General features: G+C 46.7%; 1 protein-coding gene across 2 annotated transcripts in view; it reads left to right on the forward strand.

The window, feature by feature from the left end:
* The window catches only part of ZNF609 (zinc finger protein 609), a 71,571-nt gene that overhangs the window by 49,336 nt on the left and 1,256 nt on the right, over window positions 1-20,979 (forward strand). For both annotated transcript variants that reach the window (XM_087704140.1, XM_087704141.1), the window contains exons 3-9: window positions 1,934-2,159; window positions 12,397-12,484; window positions 13,380-15,765; window positions 16,496-16,862; window positions 17,978-18,153; window positions 18,969-19,179; window positions 19,343-19,421. In XM_087704140.1, coding sequence (XP_087560266.1) covers window positions 1,934-2,159; window positions 12,397-12,484; window positions 13,380-15,765; window positions 16,496-16,862; window positions 17,978-18,153; window positions 18,969-19,179; window positions 19,343-19,416 — 3,528 coding nt within the window. In that variant the 3' untranslated portion in view covers window positions 19,417-19,421. The remainder of the gene's footprint in view (window positions 1-1,933; window positions 2,160-12,396; window positions 12,485-13,379; window positions 15,766-16,495; window positions 16,863-17,977; window positions 18,154-18,968; window positions 19,180-19,342; window positions 19,422-20,979) is intronic.

A 20,979-nucleotide genomic window follows, 5' to 3' on the forward strand; every position in this document is an offset into this window, starting at 1 on the left:
GTGTGAGAGAGAGAGAGACAATTTGCAGCAACCAAGGATCTGGCAACCGTTCAAAAGCAGAATGAGCTTGAATGAGAGTGTGTGGCTGTTGGCAGCCGTGTTCCATAAATAACCTCTGATTTTATGGTCACCAGTGCTCACGGGGAAGAGGATGCAGGTTATCTTTTGGCAAAGGGGATGTGAGCTCTGGGCTCACCCGAAACCCAAAAGCCAAGCTCCAATCTGCAGCAAGCGGGCAGATTTCCCAGAGTGACATCTTGAAGGCTTTATCTCCCTGGCTGGAATATGTCTGCACTTACCCAAAAGACACTCAGATCATCACTTAACTGCAGAGTGACATGTCATGGAGTTCTCGAATTAGCGGATGATGATGTGAGGGACAACAATAGCCAAGTTAGAAGCCTTGTTTTATGGAAGGAAGAGTGCGCTCCGGGTGAGCAGCCAGCTTTCTTACACTGCAGCTCGGGTTTCAGCCCAGAAATCTATCAACTTTCTCTGGTGGATGCTTAAATTGGGAGAGTGAGAATGCTTCGCTGTATGCAACAGCTCGATCCCTGGGTTGGGTGAATAACAATATGGACACTTGATGGCAGGCATCAAGTGCCTTTTCCATAGGAAACCCCAATCCTTCACCAGACAGAGGCTTTGAGATTGAACTTTTATATGTGCCCTTAGATGGAAAGCCCACAGCAGGGGTATCAAACTTGATTTCATTGAGGGGCTGCATCAGGGTTGTGTTTGACCTCGGGGCGGGGCAGGTGGGCATGGCTGGGATGGGCATGGCCACCTCAATGTCACATGTATTGGGAGCCCCTGTGTGGCCCGGGCAGAGCTAAGGGGATCCTCCGGCACCCCTCTGCCAGGGAAAATGGAGCTTTGTTTTTGCTGGCAGAGGGCTGCAGGAGGCCGTCGTGGCTGAAAACAGAACCCGGGAAGGCCGTGCAGGTGGGCATGGCTGGGGTGGGCATGGCCAGCTCAACATCACTTGTGTTGAGAGCCCCTGTTGTGGCCCGGGCGGGGCTGAGGGGATCCTCCGGCAGCCCTCTGCCAGGGAAAATGGAGCCAGTCCTTCACTATTTCCAGTGGGGGTTGCCCGGGCCAGGTCTAAGCACCCCACAGCCCAGATTGGGCCCGCAGGCCTTGGGTTTTACTCCCCTGGCCTAGAGTGTCAATGATAATGTTGTATGTGTTTATGATGCTAGTTTGCTTGGTGTAAGAATACTATTATCAAGGAGGAACATTTGTTCCCTATTAAAATCCTACCCGATGTCTAAAGTGGGCACAACTCAGGCATAAACGTGCATGAAGCATTTTCATTGGGAGCTGCCCAGAGTTTGATATAAAACAGGCAGCTCTATAAATGTTTCCAACACGTAAATAAACATGTCTGCCTAGATTTTTATCTCTCTCTTTTTTCTCTCCAAATGAATATCCTTTGGTTTGGCAGCTTAGCCCAGAGGCAAGTGCTGGAGAATGGACATAGTTGTGTCATGAACTAAGAGGAGGTGTTCTTGGGGAAAGCTTTTTTCCACAGCTAGTCAAAATTTAGAATAAGAGAGTCAGAAGGGACTTTAGAGGTCTTCTAGTCCAACCTCCTGCTTAGGTGTAGGAAACCCTACACCGCTTCAGACTAATGGCCAAGGCAGGCTGTCTAGAGCATGAGTGTCCAATCTTTAAGACTTGTGGACTTCAACTCCCAGAATTCCCCAGCCAGCATGAGCTCTTAAAGTCATCCAGGTTGGACACCCCTGTTTGTCCTTCACTGATAAATATGCTAGGTAAGAACTTACCACAGTCATTCGTGAAGGTAAGGTCAAGTATAGGACTTGTGAAAGAGCCCCAGTGTGGGAAGATGTGTGTGGTGGTGGGACCCAGGGGCCCCTCAATCGTTGGTATGCCTCAGTTGTGACTGCTTCATTTTCTGTTTTTCCAGATGGAGTCTCCTGTGTCCACCCCTGCAGTGCTACCACTGCATCTTCTTGTCCCCGTTGTTAACAGTGATATCTCATCACCTTGTGAACAGATAATGGTACGCACTCGCTCTGTAGGGGTGAACACCTGTGATGTGGCGCTAGCTACTGAACCAGAGTGCCTGGGCCCCTGTGAACCTGGCACCAGCGTTAATCTGGAAGGCATCGTATGGCAGGAGACAGAAGACGGTAGGTGTCCTTTAGTATACTTGTTTTAGACCAGTGCTCGCCACTTGATCGATATAACGTAGTAGATCACACCACCACTGTAAGTTGCAGGCTTGCACGTGTCTATGCTTTACAATGGTTCCATGTTCTAGAGTCAAAAAGATGAATGCATTGATTTGAAGCTTCGTTTCATTCATGAATCAGTCCTTTGTTTAAAGCCTTGCATTTTCTAAAGCCATCTTTCCAAGTCATTGTTCAGCTTAAACTCTCTTAATATTTGCGCCTCTGAACGCAGTGTAAACTGTTTGCAAGATGTGCAAATGTTCTAAATTGGAGAGAAACTTTTGATTTCCGTTTCAAAAATGAATGAGTGCCCTCCTTTGTTTCCTAAGCTAGAATGTCCTCTCCCACCAGCTTTTCCACTGTGTCTTCAGCAGACTCTGATCCACAAAAATGTCTTCTTAAGATACCATAAAACTCTTTTTTTTTTTTTTGGTTTGCTTTTGCTGCAAGAGATTAATGCCGCTACCCCTTCAGAAACTTCTGAAGAGGTATGATTTGCCTTGGCAAGGAGCCAGGAACAATTGGGAGGTAGTCAATTATCTTTGGAGAGAGTGATACAAAAGAAGCATCTTGCGGAGATGCAAAATACATATCCTTGGCTGCTACTGATCCATTTTGATGTGATGCCAGTCAGAGTGGAATTGACAGATTCTGAGAGGTTATAATTTGGAAAGACAAAGACATGCTGACAAACGTTCTTTCCAAACTTACTTGGCCCGCACGCTTGTATCTCCAGGAGCTTCTGGGAGAAGCTGACTGATTAAAGATCAAGGGGGGTGGGGAACCATCACTCAGCTTTATCATCTCGGGTGTATTTGGATTTCCTCTGATTGTTTTCTATTTCACTATAACTTAAAAACATTCTAATGAGTAGGTGACCCTGCCAGACAGTTCTTACTTTTACCATCTGATAGCTCTGTTAGAAGCTGTGTTGAGTTAAGGTGTTGAGTTAACTATTTGTTGTTAGTAGCAGTTCCAAATATTGATTCCCTGGCTGTTGATGAGAGGAAGGGCCAATCCATTGTCAAATTGGTCAGGTTTTGAACTGGTACCTGTATCCTAAAAAACCCAAGCTCCATCATCCTAGCCCAGTGGTGCCAAAAGCTCACATGCACGCACACACAGACACCCATGCTCCCCCATGCATGTGCATGCTTCCCTCCCCCCCACACACATGCGCACGCGTCCCCCGTTTTGGTGCTAGCAGGCCTCCCTGAAGCCTCCTGGGACTAAAAACGGGGCATGGGGTGGACACGCCAAAAACGTGTGCGCACTCCCTCACATATGCACGCACGTCTCCCAGCAGAGACCCAAAATCAGCCTAACTGGCGGGAGGCACACACATGCGCAGTGGAGCTGACCTGGGCGACGGCTCGCGTGCCCGCAGAGATGGCTCCGGGTGACACGCATGGCACAGGTCCGGCATCATGGCACTAGCCGAACTCCTGAAATTGTCAAGAAGGCTTGTGTGTTGATCAGGATCTGAGCACATTACACACGTTTCAGAGCAAACTACTTCAGGAGGCAGATGAAATGATAGTCCTCCTTTCCCGCCTGTTGCTATCTCTAATGCGTTTGCAGAATTACCCTTTTCTAGAACAGCTGTAATTTCAGATCGTGCCTAGAGGTTATTCTGTGATTCCTGCAGCTTAACTATTTTTAGCCTGCACTCAAAGTAAACGTGCAGAGTTCTTGTCTGCCACATTACTCCAGCTGTGCCATGGTTCATACTGTCAGAGAAATAATGTAATCCTCACCACAAAGTCTTTGCATCCTTTGGATCGATTTTGAACTATTCAATTGCTGTATGTGTTTCCTAACTGTGTATTGGGCAAGACGTTGGCTGCCTAATTAACAATGGTACTTGGATTTCAGGTGATTTACAATTTTGCCTGATAGAATAGAATAGAATTTTTTACTGGCCAAGTGTGATTAGACACACAAGGAATTTGTCTTTGGTGCATAGGCTCTGTGTACATAAAGAAAAAAAATGGAATACATTCATCAAAAATCATAAGATACAACTTAGTGATAGTCATGGGTTACTAATAAGCAATCAAACCAAGAAACAAATAATACAATATAAATTTTAAAGGTATAAGCAACATGGTTATAGTCATAAGAGGGAAGAGATAGGTACTAGGAAGGAAGAGAATAATAATAATAATAATATAGTCTTTTGTGGGAATTAGTTGTTTAGCAGATTGATGTTTAGAAGTTTAGTACTTCTCCTATGTGATATATGATGCCAAGCCAGAAAACAGATTGCCATAATCCTTGCTCATTTATTTTTGCTGTTTGTGGCAAACAAGTCTCTTTTAGATGAGCAAGCAGAATTTTTTTTTAAAATCTTCTGTCTCTACAATCCTTGAGATGCTGAGTACCACTAGTAACATCAGTGTTTGGGCAGCAGAGTGAACATGTTTAATGCAGTTGTTGCATGGTTGAGCTTATTTACCCAGAGACTTACTGCATTTTTCGGAGTATAAGACGCACCCTTTTCCCTCAAAAAAGAGGCTGAAAATCTGGGTGCGTCTTATACACTGAATACAGCATTTTTTGTCTCCTGAAACTCCGCCCCCTTCACCAAAATGGCCATGCAGAGCCTTTAGGAGGCTTTCAGCGTGCTCCTGGGAGCTGTGGAGGGCAGAAATGAGTGAAAATGGCTTGGTTTTTACCCCACAGCTCCCAGCAGCACTCCATAAGCTTCCTAAAGGCTGTCCATGCCCATTTTTTGCTTGTTTTTTGACACACACACCCCGCCCGGGAGCACTCTCAAGCTTCCTATTCACGCCCTTTGGGGGGGGGGAAACAGGCCCATTTTTGCAAAAAATGGACCGTTTTGAGGAGGTTTGCAGAGTGCAAAAACTTTTTTCCCCCTCATGAAAACCTTGCTGCATCTTATACTCCGGTGCGTCTTATACTCTGAAAAATATGGTAGTTCACACATGACATTAGACATCACTTTCAGCACTAAAGACTACTCCATTGGTAAGTTTTGCTGAAGCCATAGTTTCCAGTATAATAATTAAACATGCTGTTCATTGGTAACTCTGGTAAATTAGAGCTCTTGCATCTGAACTGATTACAAGTCAAATTAACTAAGACATTTGTCCCCTTTTCCTTTAATTGAGTCTAAAGGACCCCCCCTGGTCACGCAGAAGGGCAAAGGGATGGAAATGTTTCCTAAGGGCATAAACAAGCACCGGTTCAGAGTTCTTAGCGGCTAAATTTGTCTCGTCTGAAATTATTGACCTCTGTGCAAGTTGTACCACTTGTCCTTGCGGCTCCATAGAGAGCTTTTTCCGTGGCCATCTGCTCTTTTCGCTGAGCAAACAGACTTCTAAGTACAGTACGGCTTGTTCTGCTCACCTGCCTCCTGCAGAAATGCATTATGCTGCATAACAGCAAGGATATATTGTAAAGACATTTAAGAGGGCGATCGTAGCAGTTTCCCTAATTCTGTTACGTGCAATTCTGATCTGCTGAGATCATTAATGGATTTAATTATAGCAAAACGCAGCCCCTCCAACTCACGGCCTTGCCAGCCGCCTGGTTCCCATTTCCTCTTTAATTGTGATGGATGCCATCTGGAGCGGAGCCACTAATGGAAGAGGAGGAGGAGGAGGAGGAGGGGTTTTGATGGCCGCAGACTTGCTCCAGGTTGGAGAGGCAAACCCCTTTCAGCCACCTTCAAAACCTAAGGCTTGAAGTACCATTGCCACTCACCTGGGAAATGTCTCAGCCAATCGCAGTGAGGGCTTGCAGTTAAGATGGGGGGGGGGAGCCCATTGTCTGACACACAGATCTTCATAGCAACAAGGATCACTGCATGGCAACTGCAGCTGCTGCACAAAGGAGCCATCAGAAGCCTCTTCCTCCAAATCTCTCTCCTTCCCTTTTATCTGGTGGATGAGAAGCACTTTGGATTGCAATATTTCTTCTCCCCCCCCCCTTCTTTTTTTTTTATTTTGTTTTGAGAGGTATACATTTTCTCTGAAAGAGGGCAGGCTGTTCTGTCAAGTCCCCAGTGGAAAGAAAAGGAGAGGGAGGCTGTTGCCATTGTAAGCTTATAGCAGGCCAGCTCTTTGAATTTCGCATAATTAAATTCTGCCCCAAGAGCTGAAACTTAGCGATGGAGCTCTGGTTGTACAAATTGCAGTCTCTGTGCCAGTTTGAAAGCATCAGTAGCCATCGTTGGAGCTACTGTCTTTTTCTCTTAAATAAAATCCATGTTCCCAAACTCCATAGCATTCAGTGGTAATAAGGCAGTGGGAAAACTTAAGATTTGTGAAAGAGAATACTTAATAAAAAGAAAGAACAACATTTCTCACACTTCTGTTTCTCTTTGTAGCGCTAAAGATCTGTGGCTATTTTAAGAAAAAAATTAAGAGGAGGAATGAATTATCCAGTCCAGTACTGAAGTTGAATAAACAATGTTCATGTAGTCAGAGCTGGACACTGTAAAAATAATTTGAACTTTTAGGCTGGCAGTCCAGCACTTACTGCAATGCACAATAAAATTGCCATGGTTGAAACAAGTGAAACCTGAACTTGAAAGAACACAAAAGAATGTGAGTTTTATGAGAGGGCAAATGTTTTTTTCTTTAAATAAAGAGGAAGTAAAACCCTGTTGAACTAATATTGACAAAGTGGGATAGGTTCATTAAGACTCCTTTAATGATGCTGATTTTCATGCGCGGCCACAAGGTCACGAACAGAAGCACAGGACGAAAGGAAAAGTTTTTGAAATAAAAATGACCCCTTGAATTTTGGAGAAATTAATTCTCCTAAGAGAAGTGACTCTTTGGCGGATCATAGCTAGTAAGGTTCCCCTCGCACATACGTGCTAGTTGTTCCCGACTTTAGGGAGAGGTGCTCATCTCCGTTTCAAAGCCGAAGAGCCAGCGCTATCCGAAGACGTCTGTGATCATGTGGCCAGCATGACTCAACGGCGAAGGTGCACGGAACGCTGTTACCTTCCCACCAAAGGTGGTACCTATTTTTCTACTTGCATTTTTTTTTCGTGCTTTCAAACTGCTAGGTTGGCAGAAGCTGGGACAAGTAATGGGAGCTCACTCCGTTAGGCGGCGCTAGGGATTCGAACCGCCGAACTGTGGACCTTTCTGATCGACAAGCTCAATGTCTTAGCCAGCAATTCCGAGTTACAGCTATGTAATCATAATAATGTAAGAAAGCGGTACATTTGTAGTTTGGAAAATGCCAAATGGGTACAGCTTTCTCTTCCCCGAGTTGCCTAGTGATAAAATGGCTGCACTTTGGAAAATCTGACCAAACCAGCCTCTACCAACACAAAATAATTTCGGCTCGGTAGCTGAACGACTAGATACTTTTGAGGATGACCGTTCTCTCTTTTTGGCCCTATTAAAATCAAGTTTTTAATCTTGTATTGCTTCACAAAATTATTCATCGCTGGCTCCTAAATGCGAGAGCTTGCAGGAAACGGTTCTTCCCCTTCTCCCGCCCCCCCCCCCCTCGGCTTTCTTTTCCAGCAAAGGTAGGTAGCTCTTCCAAGGCAGACAGGTTAAAAGGCTGCTTTGCAAATCACCTTCCATTTCATAAAATAATTCCGCATTTATTTGCTGGGAGGGGGTTTCCCTCCCCCCCCCCACCTCCGTGTGTGCATGATTGATTGAGGTAGGTTAAATCTAGGACACGGTGTGTCAGGCATGAGTTACAATTAGTCTTGTGCTTTGTTTGGTTGCCAGAGCAGCAGGCAAAGGAAAAGCGGGAGGGGGGGGGGTTGAGTTCAACCACCACTGAGGTCTCTGCTTTACAGAGCTCTTCATCTTTCTCCTGTGATCATGGCAGCGGGCAAGCTGCCAGGACGTCCTTCCTAATCTGACCTGCCAGCGCTGAGATGGAAGCAGCTGCTGGCGCATTGCCACACAATTAACTTGTAAGGCTCTGCAGGAAAGCAGTGTGTGAAGCCCGAGCGTGAAACTGTACAAAGCAGCCTTGCCTTGAAAAGCTGGCGCCTCCTGCTTGATGCTGACACCTGCAGGAAGAGAGATCCATCCCCACGTAGAGAGAGAGGGAGGGAGGGAGAGGCGTTAGGATGAGTGGAGGGTCATCTTGGCAGTCTTACGAGTCAGCAAGAGGCGCTCTCTCTAAGGAAGGCGGGGTGAACGGAGAGGAGGGGAAATCTGCTCATCCCCTTCCCGCCTTCCCTCTAAGTCACTTCAAGAGGAAAGACAAGGTTTGCCCCATTGGCCTCTTCCCCTGCACCCCCAAATTATAGAACTTAAGTCTGTAAGTCCATCTGCCCATTATCCAAATTTACATCCCTGTTTCCCTGATGTAAAAGGGACGTAATGGCTAAGACGCTGAGCTTGTCGTCAGAAAAGTCGGGAGTTCGGCAGTTCAAATCCCTAGCATCGCGTAACGGAGCTCCTGTTACTCGTCCCAAGTTCTGTTAACCTAGCAGTTCGAAAGCAGGTAAAGTGCAAGTAGAAAAATAGGAACCACCTTTGGTGGGAAGGTAACAGCGCTTCGTACACCTTTGGCATTTAGTCATGCCGGCCACATGACTACGGAGATGCCTTTGGACAGCGCTGGCTCTTCGGCTTTGAAACGGAGATGAGCACCGTCCCCTAGAGTCAGGAACGACTAGCACACATGTGCGAGGGGAACCTTTCCCTGCTGTATTACAACTTGAGTGTAACCCTGCCTAAGAGTTTCATTGGAGAGAATTTTATTTATTTTATCTTATTTATATCCCGCCTTTATTATTTTTACAAATAACTCAAGGCAGTGAACACACACAATATTCCTTCCTGTGTTCCCCCACAACAATCTTGTGAGGTAGATTGGGCTGAGAGCAAGGGACTGGCCCAAAGTCACCCCATATGTATTGCATAGCACACTTAAAAGCCTGCAACATCCACATGGGCTTTGCTTCATGATGAAGGAATAATTTCCCATTATCTTCCCAGTCCAATCCTGCAAAATGAACTTTTGCAACTTCTAAGGTTTTTCAGGGTGAAATATCTACAGAAGCTGAAGCAGAGGCAACCTAATCTTAATCTACAGCCATGTTGAGATAACCTCCTCATCATTTCTGGTAATCGTCCACTCTTATGGGGCTAATGAGGTCTGGAAATCATTAACTGCTGTACAGACAGTAATTTCCTATTAATGTACGAACGAGTGTGAGTTAATAAAGCATGATGCTTTTTCGTGAGAGAAGAGAGATGTTTTCTAAACATGGAAAAGTATATACAAAACAACTTTTGCTCATTAGTATTCATTTAAAGATAAGTATTGCTTTATATTTTAAATGTGGTCCAACTTGCTTTCGTTTCACCTTAGTTCCTGGAAGATGCTCTGGTTTTATATTGTTTCCTTTCCGTACTTTTCTGGCTAATATTAGAACATGCTAATGTCAGTTTCCGATATCTCGGAAGTTTTTGTTTTTTGTTTTGTCCAAAGAAAGAGAATTCTGAGGCTTAGACTAGGATTTGGCTTGAGAGAGACACTAGTTTTTTAATTAGATAGTTCACTTCTAAAAATAGAGGTGGTGACTGAAGTAGTGCTACTGATCTTTCTGTTCCTAGAGTCTTTCTGCATTCTTCAGCCATTCTAAATCGTTCTCCCCACTCTGCCCCAAAGAGTTAGAGCCGTGGCGGGGGAACCTATGGCACGCGTGCCAGAGGTGGCACCCAGAGCCCTCTCTGTGGGCACGCACGCCGTCGCCAGCTGCCCTTCTGGTTTCCAGCGTGCACATGCATGCCAGCCAGCTGGTCTTCGTGGGCACCAGAGCACCGGAAAATAGCCCCCAAAAATGGCCAAAACCAGGCCATTTGGGGGCTGTTTTCAGGCCATTTCCAAAACTGTTTTCAGGCTGTTTTTCGGGCCGTTTTCGGGCTGGAAAACAGCCTCAAAATAGTCCAGTAAACAGCCAAAAAAACAGGCATGCATGCGCAGGTCAGCTGGTCTTTGGGGCTCTGGCACACGTGCATGCAGACATGTTCCGATTTGGGCACTCGGTGTTGAAAAAGTTTGCCACCACTGAGTTAGAGGTTTCCCCACATTGCTTCCCCAGATTCTTGCAGGAGATGCATCTCATGAATGAGCTGCAAAAAACACACCTGCGATAGTCATTGGAAGAAATGTCCATTTGAGTTAAATTCTACCAATGGCCTGATATTATAGGACGTGGCTGTTTTCTGACAAAGACCCTGTTCAAAATCTTCAGCATAGAAACCGAAAATTCTAAGGGTAGATGATTGTTATTAGTAAAACAGGTGTATTTATTTTATAATACATGGCTCAGATGAAAATTAGTTTTCAGCACATGGATCATAACATATAGCACCATGTATGTAAATGAAAACTAGGACTCAATGGAGGGTTTTCGTTTGTTTCCTTGCTTGCTTTTGTTTGATAACGGGAAACTTGTGGCTGGGGGTGGCTGGAGACTTTTGATTTTTGAACAGTAATCTAGGAAAGGTTGGCAATATAGAGACTAGATGAGATGCCATGTTTGTATACTGGCACCAAAAGAATATAGGACCCTATTTATGGAAGGGGGTTGTATTATCTCCCCCATTAGCCCAATCTTTATTACTCTTAACAACCAAGGGAGCTTTTGCTGATCTACTTCAGCAGAGAGCACACACACCCCCAAAGGCAGTTATCCCAGAACGGCAAACCACAAGAGAAATGTAAGTAGTCTACTGTAAACATGGCTAATCATCATATTACATTGGAGAAGAACTGGTTTGACTCACTCACAAGAGAGCTTGCTAGGCGCTGAATGAAGAAAAGCAGAGCCAGGCATGATATCGCTTTCGCAGCCTAACTTTGATCCAATAAAATGAAAATCTAATTAAGGAACTAGACAAACTATTAGGCCTTTTATTATAAGATTTGGAAAATAACTGTATAAACGCACCAGGATTGAAAAGCTGATGGTTTAAGGATTTATATATGGATAAGGGATCGGTTAGGGTCTCCAATTCTGGGGTTGCTCTCCAATTCTAGAGAGTAATCCAGAGAGCATCTGTCACTGCAGAGAATATACAGGAGGTGTCCCCAGATAATCTAAGTGATAATTAAAGTCGGTACCAGGAAAAGCTTATCTGCAAAACTCACTACAATTAGTAGACACAGTGACTATCATCTTAAGGGTTGGGGATGCGTTTCTTCACTACCAGTTGCTTTATTGCGAATTGTGTTCTAAAAGCTTCACTTTCACTTTTCACTTTGTAAATATGTTTTATTTTCATTTCATTTCGTAGAGTCACATATATACTGTGCATAAAAGCTTCCAAAGGCACTTGATGGAACACGGGAAAAAATTGCTGAGCCAGCTTGGCTTTTGGCTTGAACCAAAAATATCTCTTATTTACGTTACCCCCATCAAGGTCAATGGGTAAAAATGCTTTCTGAGTCAAAATTGATTCCGAGTGATGGCATCCATCCTTGCCATTCTCTTGTCCTTATTGCAGAAGTGTCTTTATGTTTAGGCAAACTCAACAACCTTATGAGTCCGGTCTGTAGTTTTTTTTGCCATCAGTAGCTTTTAGAGTGGGGAGGATCTTCCTATATCAAAGAAATAAGTTGTGACGAAGCCCAAAGCAAATACTTTCTACGTCAGGCGTGTCAAATTCTAGGCCCGGGGACCAGATCTGGCCCACAGGGTGCTTAGATGTGGCCCGCGGGGCTGCCCTGAAAACAGCAAAGGACCGGCCCATTGTGTCTCTGCCGGCAAAAATGGTGCTTGGGAGAGCCGCAGAGAGCCCTACCGAGCTCCATTCTCACTGGCAGAGATTTGCAGGAAGCCGTCACATCTGAGAAAGAAGCTCGGGAGTCCGTTTTCACTGGCAGAGCTCTCTCAGGTCACCACAGGTACCCCCGGGCACGAGTGATGTCGAGCTGGCCACACCCACCCTGGCCCCTGAGGTCAATCAAAACCCCGATGCAGCCCTCAATGAAATTGAGTCTGACACCCCTGGTCTAGGTTCCCCTGCTGACTTAGCTACACAGAATAGATTTGAGCAGCTACATCGAATTTTAGTCACCACCCACACTTGTTCCGACTTGTTTGGCAGGGATATTTTTGTACTGTGGTTGAGAAAAAGATAGGAAAATGTTTCTGCCCCCAAAGACCTGGGAACTCACTCACAATCCTCCTCTTCTTTCCTCCCCCCCCCCCCCCCCCGCTCCACAGGCATGCTGGTGGTGAACGTTACCTGGAGGAATAAGACATATGTGGGAACACTACTGGATTGCACACAGCATGATTGGGCACCACCCAGGTAAAACCCCAGATGAGGAGACTCTCTTACTGCATGCTGGTAGTATGTGCTCATTTCTGAGCTGGAGGGGCAAGGGGGAGGGTGGGGTCTGCTAGAGAAAATGCTCTAATTTTAGGGAATATTGAGAAACCTGTCAGCCTGTGCCCTTTCTTCCTCTTGCAGTGTATGTCCTAGTCCACCACCATTTTTTAAAAAAAAAAATTGTTGTGACATGAGAACTCAAGCAGCTACAGGTTTTGAAGGGAATTTGCCTTGGGTAATCAGCCTTTTCATTTTTGCGTGGGAAGCTGGTGAGGCAACTTCTGCCTAGGAAACCAATCAGTGTTGTGTCTCAGCTGAGCCGGTTGAACTGTTGTGTGTGACTTTATTGAATTATGAAGAGGGAGTTGGGAAAGGTTAGACAATGGATTGTTCAACGACTGTCAGGTGGCGACTGTGCTTATTCTGAAACCTCTCTTTGTCTCTGAATGCGAGAGATGAGGTATTAAAAGCTGGCAGACTCAGGTTTGAGCTTGCCTCACACAAGCAGCCAGGATGCGCCACTGCCTTGGTGCTAACCTTATAGCTTTGGGAGATAACAATAGAAATAAGTACTTAGACTTATATACCGCTTCACAGCACTTTTCAGCCCTCTCTAAGCGGTTTACAGAGTCAGCCTATTGCCCCCAACAATCTGGGTCCTCATTTTACCCCCCTCAGAAGGATGGGAGGCTGAGTCATCCTTGAGCCTGGTGAGATTCAAACTGCCAAATTGCAGGCAGGTGGCAGTCAGCAGAAGTAGCCTGTAGTACTCTAACCACTCGTGTGATAGATAGTCACTTGCAGAGAGAGAGAGAGAATGGCTCAAGGGCTACACTCAGTGCTTATTCTTAACTTCTGCTGTGCTGCCTCCTAGATTCTGTGACTCTCCCACCAGTGACCTGGAGATGCGGAATGGCCGTGGGAGAGGCAAGCGTGTGCGTCCCAACAGCAACCCTCCAGTGGCCGAAAGCACAGCCGCCACGGATACCAAAAGTTCCAGCAACAGTAGCAAGACTCGGGCAGGGACCAACAGCAAAGGACGCCGAGGAAGCCAGAACTCCTCGGAGCACCGCCTCCCCACCAGTGGCACTTCGGAAGAGGTCAAGGCCAGCCCTTCTTCCGTGACCAAGCGAAAGAGCAAGCCTCTCTCTGACATGGAAGTGAATTCCAGTTCTGAGGACTCCAAGGGAAGCAAACGTGTCCGCACAAATTCCATGGGCTCAACGACGACACCTTTAGTTGTGGCGGCAGCTGCGGCGGCAGCAGCAGCCAACACAGCCGTCAAAGTGGAGCCTGCCATTTTGGATAGGAACTGTCCCTCTCCTATACTCATTGACTGCCCCCATCCCAACTGCAGCAAAAAATACAAGCACATTAATGGACTCAAGTATCACCAGGCCCATGCGCATACTGATGACGACAGCAAGCCTGAGGCCGATGGGGATAGTGAGTATGGAGAGGACCCCTCTCTTCCGGCTGACTTGAGCAGCTGCAACGGTGCTTCCGGGAGCCAGAAGGGCTCCCTTTCCCCAGCCCGCTCAACGACGCCCAAAGTGCGGCTGATAGAACCGCACAGTCCCTCGCCATCCAACAAGTTCAACCTCAAAGCCACTTGCAAGAAGAAATTAGTTGCCGAAGGTGATCCCGATTCTGGTGCTCTTTCTAATGACGGTTCTGAGGATGGTCCTTTGATACCCGACGAGACGAGCAACGACGGCTTTGACTCTGTAGAAAAGAGGACGGGGGAGAAAGAAAAGACGAAAAAGCTGGTCGGCATCAAGGCCGAGAAGATCAGTTCCAAGAGCATCAAGTCTGCCCGGCCCATCGCCCCAGCCATCCCCCCTCAGATCTACACTTTCCAGGCAGCCACGTTCACCGCTGCTAGCCCTGGCTCCTCCACGGGTCTCACCACGACTGTCGTGCAGGCCATGCCCAACAGCCCCCAGCTGAAGCCCATTCAGCCTAAGCCAACGGTAATGGGCGAGCCTTTCGCCGTCAGCCCAACACTGACCCCCGTCAAGGACAAGAAAAAGAAAGACAAGAAAAAAAAGGAACCCAAGGAAGTGGAGAGCCCCTTGACCCCCGGGAAAGGGTGTCGGGCTGAGGAAGGCAAAAGTCCCTTCCGCGGGGAGCCCGGCGATCTCGGGGCGAAGGGAGAGAGCCTCCTCAACGGTTCCTCTGACCCCCACCAGAGCCGCCTGGCCAGCATCAAGGCCGAGGCAGATAAAATCTACAGTTTCACTGACAATGCCCCAAGCCCGTCAATCGGGGGGACCAGCCGGCTAGACAGTACGGCTCCCGCCCAGCCCATGACTCCCCTTCATGTGGTCACCCAAAATGGGGCCGAAGCCAGCTCCGTGAAGACAAATAGCCCTGCCTACTCCGACATCTCGGATGCCGGGGAGGATGGGGAAGGGAAGTTGGAGAGCATGAAGGCCAAGGACCCTGATCAGATGGCCAAGGAAGGGGCCAAGAAAGCCCTCTTCCCTGCTCAGCCCCAGAGCAAGGAATCTCCGTATTACCCAGGTTTTGAGGCCTACTATTCGCCAGGTTACGCCCAGTCGAGCTCCAGCCCCATTAACCCCAGCAACCAAACGTCCATCGATAGCCAGGCGCTGAAGCTGAAGAAAGACGAAGAGCCACCGAGCCCAGAGGTAAAGGTGAAGAATGAGGCCTGCGAGGAGAAGAAGGCCGAGTTGGGCCCCTCCAGCCAGCAGCCCTCTGTCATCCAGCAGAGGTCCAACATGTACATGCAGTCCCTGTATTACAACCAATATGCCTACGTGCCTCCCTACGGCTACAGCGAGCAAGGCTATCACACCCACTTGCTCAGCACGAACCCAGCCTATCGGCAACAGTACGAAGATCAGCAGAAGCAGCGCCAGAGTCTGGAGCAGCAGCAGCAGCAGCAGCAGCGTGCGCTGGACAAAAAGGTGGACCTGGGCCTGAAGGAAAGAGAGGTGATCCTGAAGGAGGAGTGGAAGCAGAAGGCTTCTCTCCCACCCACTCTGACCAAAGCACCCAGCTTAACTGACCTGGTCAAACCTGGACTCAGTAAGGCCAAGGACCAAGGAAGTGATGTAGCCAAGTCGGTCATTATCCCCAAATTAGAGGACTCCACAAAACTCCAAGGCCAGACTCTAGAAGGCCTCAAGGGGAAATTAAACGAAAGCCATCTCGGCAAAGAGACGGCAGACTCGAAGGCAGGTTTGGACTGTGGTCGGCAGGCCGAGGTGGACCCGGTACTTTGGTACAGACAGGTAAATGAGCAGGAGGAGGAGGAGGATGCTGGGTGGTTGAACTGGGAGGGGGGTTGTCAGAATGACTTAATTCCTGGGTGCAGAAAACTAGATGGAGAGGAAGTGAGGACAGCATTAATGTGGATGCTTGTTTGGTTTCCTGGGTTTCTGGATCTTGAAACCTCTGCCAAAATAAGTCCAGCTAGCGCAACTACAGTTGGTATATATAATTCAAATATCCAGGTGGTATTTAATCACTCCCCCCCCCGCCCACATTAGTGCTTGATTTTTGAGCAGCCAAATAGATGAAAAAAGAGCTATTGTTTAATGATGCACACAGCAGAAAAAACATAAGGATTGTGTAGCTTTTGTCTTAGTTCAGTGCTTCGAAAGATGGGCTATCTCACTGCTCAGTCTTAATAAAGTAGACCAGTGATAATAAATTAAGCAACATTAATCAATAGAAATGAACAATTTATAATGTGTATTTGCTTCTGCTTGTTAATGTAGCTAGAATTTTAGAATGTTGGTGAATGTTGTGCGATGCGTCAGAGAGGCATTTGATTGGTAGATGAAAAGTCCAGAAGGTAAATGCTTTTATAAGGTGGGAGGGATCCGTGTGAATATAGAATTGCTTCCATAGACTCTATATTTAAAATATTCCACCTGAGGTTCCCCCAGCTTCCAATATGGCGACTTCTGGGCTGTGGAATTGCTAGTCACCTGACTGACTCAACCTATGTTGCTGCAGGAGGCTGAACCCCGCATGTGGACATACGTTTACCCCGCTAAATACCCTGACATCAAAATGGAGGATGAGCGGTGGAAGGAAGAGAGGGAGCGAAAGTTAAAAGAGGAGAGGAGCCGTGGCAAAGAATCCCTCGGGAAGGAGGACGGGAAAGAGAGCATCAACTCTGACTGCAAAATGCCTTCCAGCGAGGACTCGCGCCTAATGGGGAAAGACGCCAGATCCGGCACCCATGTGCCCGTGTCCTCCCCCCTCACCCAGCACCAGTCCTACATCCCCTACATGCACGGCTACTCCTACAGTCAGTCGTACGACCCCGGCCATCCCAGTTATCGTGGCATGCCAACTGTCATGATGCAGAACTATCCAGGTAGGGGGAATTGAAAGGGAGCCCTGTGATTACAGGTGGTTTCCATGGTGCAGAAAGAAGGAAAACTCCCAAGTTGTTGGTTTTTGTCTTCAGAATAAAGTGAGGGGATTGAGCTCAATAGACTGATATAGTGAGATGTCTCACAGCATCAAGATGCTGTCAGGCTCTGAAAAACCAAGAAAGTCACATCATGATTATTCCAAGCAGATTTCTTTAGCGTTCCTCACCCAGACAGAATCTTGTCAAACTAAAGCAAACTCCGTCACTATAAAGCATATATTCTCCATTGTGCTGAGTAGAGAATCTAAGGAATGGGTTAACTCTGTCCTTTCTGCTCGGAGACTGAGTCTATAAAGCTTCCGGTCACGCCTCCTTTGCCCATGCGAGTCCCAGTTTTGACTCAGTCTTTGCTCAGAATTGACCTGTGGAGAAGTGCTCTTAGAACAGAAGGACAGAGTTATTCGGTGGATTCTGGATTTTCACTGTAAGGTTTCCAGCTCCAAGTAAGCCTTCTGATAGTGAACGGCTAGGCTGGCTCCCCCAGTCCATCCAGCATAGCCGCATCATTCCAATCTGATCGGCTGGCTCCCCGGTCCGTCCGGCATAGCCGCCTGGTTCCGGCTCCAGGAATTATAAGGAGAGGAACCATCTTCACCCACTTTCCCTCACACAAACGATATGAACTGAGATGTCTCTTTCTCCTCTGGAATTCCCTTCCTGGGAATTCAGACCCCATTCCGTCACAGTTGCAGATAATTTACCTTTACTTTGCTTATGGGAGTGTTTCTTAAACTTATTTTTTTCCCCTCGCATCCCCTGCTCATTTTTTAAAATTATGGAGGACCCTAAAAGGGCTTTTGTGTCTATATGGGTTATGTGCTCCGTGTGCCCCAAGCATTCAAAGTTGATAATTTGGTCTTAGTAGCTAATGATGATCTAGGAATATAAAACTGGAAGAAGACTGGGTGGAATGACATCTCCTACAAACTTTGAGTCAGTCCCTTTCCTTTTCTCATCTTTTCCCTGTAGAAGGCATGACATCGGTTGGTTTCTTTGGGTGGGTGGCTCTTCTGACAAACCCAGGGTAGAAATGCTGACTGGTATCTCTCCCGCAGGCTCTTACCTTCCTTCCAGCTACTCCTTCTCCCCGTACGGCAGCAAATCCTCGGGAAGCGAAGAGAGCGAAAAATCCCGAGCTAGTCCTATTATCGGCTGTAAATCCAGCTCTGAATCCAAGGCCCTGGACATCTTGCAGCAACACGCCAGCCACTACAAGAGCAAATCTCCAACGGTGAGTGCTACTTATGGTGCTGCACTAACTAGTTCTCAGCTCTGGGCTTTTTGTTTGTGCCTGGCTCAGAACCTTTGGCTCTTCTCTCGTGGATCTTAGCAATATACAATAGCGCATACGCATATACTGCTTCATAGAGCTTTTACAGCCCCCTCTAAGTGGTTTACAGAGTCAGCCTCTTGCCCCCAACAATCTGGGTCCTCATTTTACCCACCTCAGAAGGATGGAAGGGTGAGTCAACCTTGAGCCGGTGAGGATCGACTTCATGTCAGTGGGCAGAGTGCAGTAATAGCACTTATATATCGCTTTACAGCCCTCTCTAAGTGGTTTGCAGAGTTAGCCTTTTGCCCCCAACAATCCGGCTCCTCATTTTACCCACCTCAGAAGGATGGAGTCAACCTTGAGCCTGGGGAGATTTGAACTCTAAGTGGTTTGCAGAGTTAGCCTTTTGCCCCCAACAATCCGGGTCCTCATTTTACCCACCTCAGAAGGATGGAGTCAACCTTGAGCCTGGGGAGATTTGAACTGCTGAACTGCAGCTAGCAGTCAGCTGAAGTAGCCTGCACTCCAACCACTGCGCCACCTAAGCTCTTACCTTGATTGGAGCAGTACCTGTGGCTCTTCTCTCGTGGAGTCCACCATGATTGGAGCAGATGATTGATGCACTTGTCCTGCCTGGTGGCTGGAGTTTGCAGGAACTGGAGAAATCCAACAATTTCAGGGCAATGTCAAAAATCTGCCCAGGATGGCCTGCCATTCCTTACAGAGTCATGCTTTGGGCTTCAAACCCGTCTGTTTTTCTGCTTGCCCTGCAGATAAGCGAGAAGGCCTCTCAGGAGCGCAGCGGCTGCGGGATAGGAGGAAGCAGCGCAGGCTGCAGCAGCCTAGGGGGAGCCAGTGGCGCGGAGAGAAGCGTTGACCGGCCTCGCTCCTCCCCTTCACAGCGTCTGATGTCTACGCATCACCATCATCACCACTTGGGCTACTCATTGCTGCCAGCCCAATATAACTTGCCCTATGCAACAGGTGAGGTTGCTTCTGCAGAGGGGCGTGGTTTTTTGGAGGGGGGGGAGGGGTGTCAGGATTCCAAATTCAGTTTTTGATTGATTGATTAGATTTATGTAGCCGCTCACCCAATCTTTGCAATTTTAACGGTCTTTGTGGGAATATCTTTGCTGTCCCTTTACAGGTCTTTCATCTACAGCCATTGTTGCCAGTCAGCAAGGTTCTGCTCCTTCCCTCTATCCCCCACCCCGAAGGTGAAAATGGTAAGGACACCCCAACAAACCTGCCTTGGTGGTTGTGGGGAAGAACAAAGGGAATGGAATGGAATGGAATAGAATATGGAATGGAATATGGAATGGAATAGAAAAGAAAATGGAATGGAATGGAATAGAATAGAATAGAAAATGGAATAGAATAGAATAGAATAGAATAGAAAATGGAATAGAAAAGAAAATGGAATGGAATAGAATAGAATAGAAAATGGAATGGAATAGAAAACAAAATGGAATGGAATAGAATAGAATAGAAAATGGAATAGAATAGAAAATGGAATGGAATAGAAAAGAAAATGGAATGGAATAGAATAGAATAGGAATAGAATAAAATAGAATAGAATAGAATTCTTTATTGGCCAAGTGCAATTGGACACACAAGGAATTTACCTTTGGTGCAGATCCTCTCAGTGTACATAAAAAGACAAGATACATTCGTCATGAATCATAAGGTGCAACATTTAATGATAGTCATAGGGTACAAATAAGCAATCGAATCATACTTGGAAACGATCAATATAAATCATAAGGATACAAGCAAGAAGGTTACAGTCCTTCAGTCATAAGTGGGAGGGGATGGGTGATAGGAACGGTGAGAAAACTAATAGTAATAGTAATGCAGGTTTAGTAAATAGTTTGACAGTGTTGAGGGAATTATTTGAAGAGTGATGGCGTTCGGGGAAAAACTGTCCTTGTGCCGCTTTGTCTTAATGTGCAGTGCTCTATAGCCTCGTTTGGGATGGTTTCATTGCTGGTTCAGATTTTAGGAAGATGATCACATACGAACCAAAGGGGAGTAGCAATATAAAAAGTGGCTTCAACACCTTTATTTTCTTATGCCCTAAGTCCTAAGTAAAGAATCCAATTGTGGCCCAGGTGACAACTACGAATTATCTTCATCCCCACATTGTTATATCCCGGATGTCTGTACCAGACCTTCCTGGCCCCCAGTTAAGACCTGCTTTCCTATCGTCTATGGCAGGGGTGTCCAGACTTGGGAACTTTAAGACTTGTGGACTTGTGGACTTTAACTCCCAGAATTCCCCATCCACAAGTCTTAAAAGTTTCCAAGTTTGGACAGCCTTTGTCTATAGAGATTCTCAGATCATAGTTGTCCCAAAGGTCCTTTTCCAAAAGGCAACTGGACTTTCTTCTTGTTGTTTTTTCTGTGTTTTGGTTCCCATCCAGAAACCTGACCAGAACTGAAGATGAGAAGTTCTTGGATGAGAAGCAAAATGTTTTCAAGGGTGTATGTGTGTGTGTGTTAACAAAGTCCAGTTGCCTTTTGGAAAAGCACCTTTGGGACTGCTTTCCTATTGTTCAGTTTTGATCAAAATTAAAAACTGGGACAATGGCTGTAAAACTAGCATTGCTTGCAGTAGGTTCTCTACCACAGAGCTGCCCACTTCCTAGTTCTAAACCAGGGCTCAGCAACCTGCAGCTCTGGAGCCGCATGTGGCTCTCTCACCCCTCTGCTGCGGCTCCCTGTCGACAGTCGGCTCAACAATCGATAGGGCTTTCGGTTAGGACAGGCCGTGGAAAAAGGACG

This window comes from Thamnophis sirtalis, unplaced genomic scaffold (assembly GCF_051295495.1).
Source record: "Thamnophis sirtalis isolate CommonGarterSnake01/CBP01778 unplaced genomic scaffold, rThaSir2_p1.2 scaffold_2, whole genome shotgun sequence".
NCBI lineage: Eukaryota > Metazoa > Chordata > Lepidosauria > Squamata > Natricidae > Thamnophis > Thamnophis sirtalis.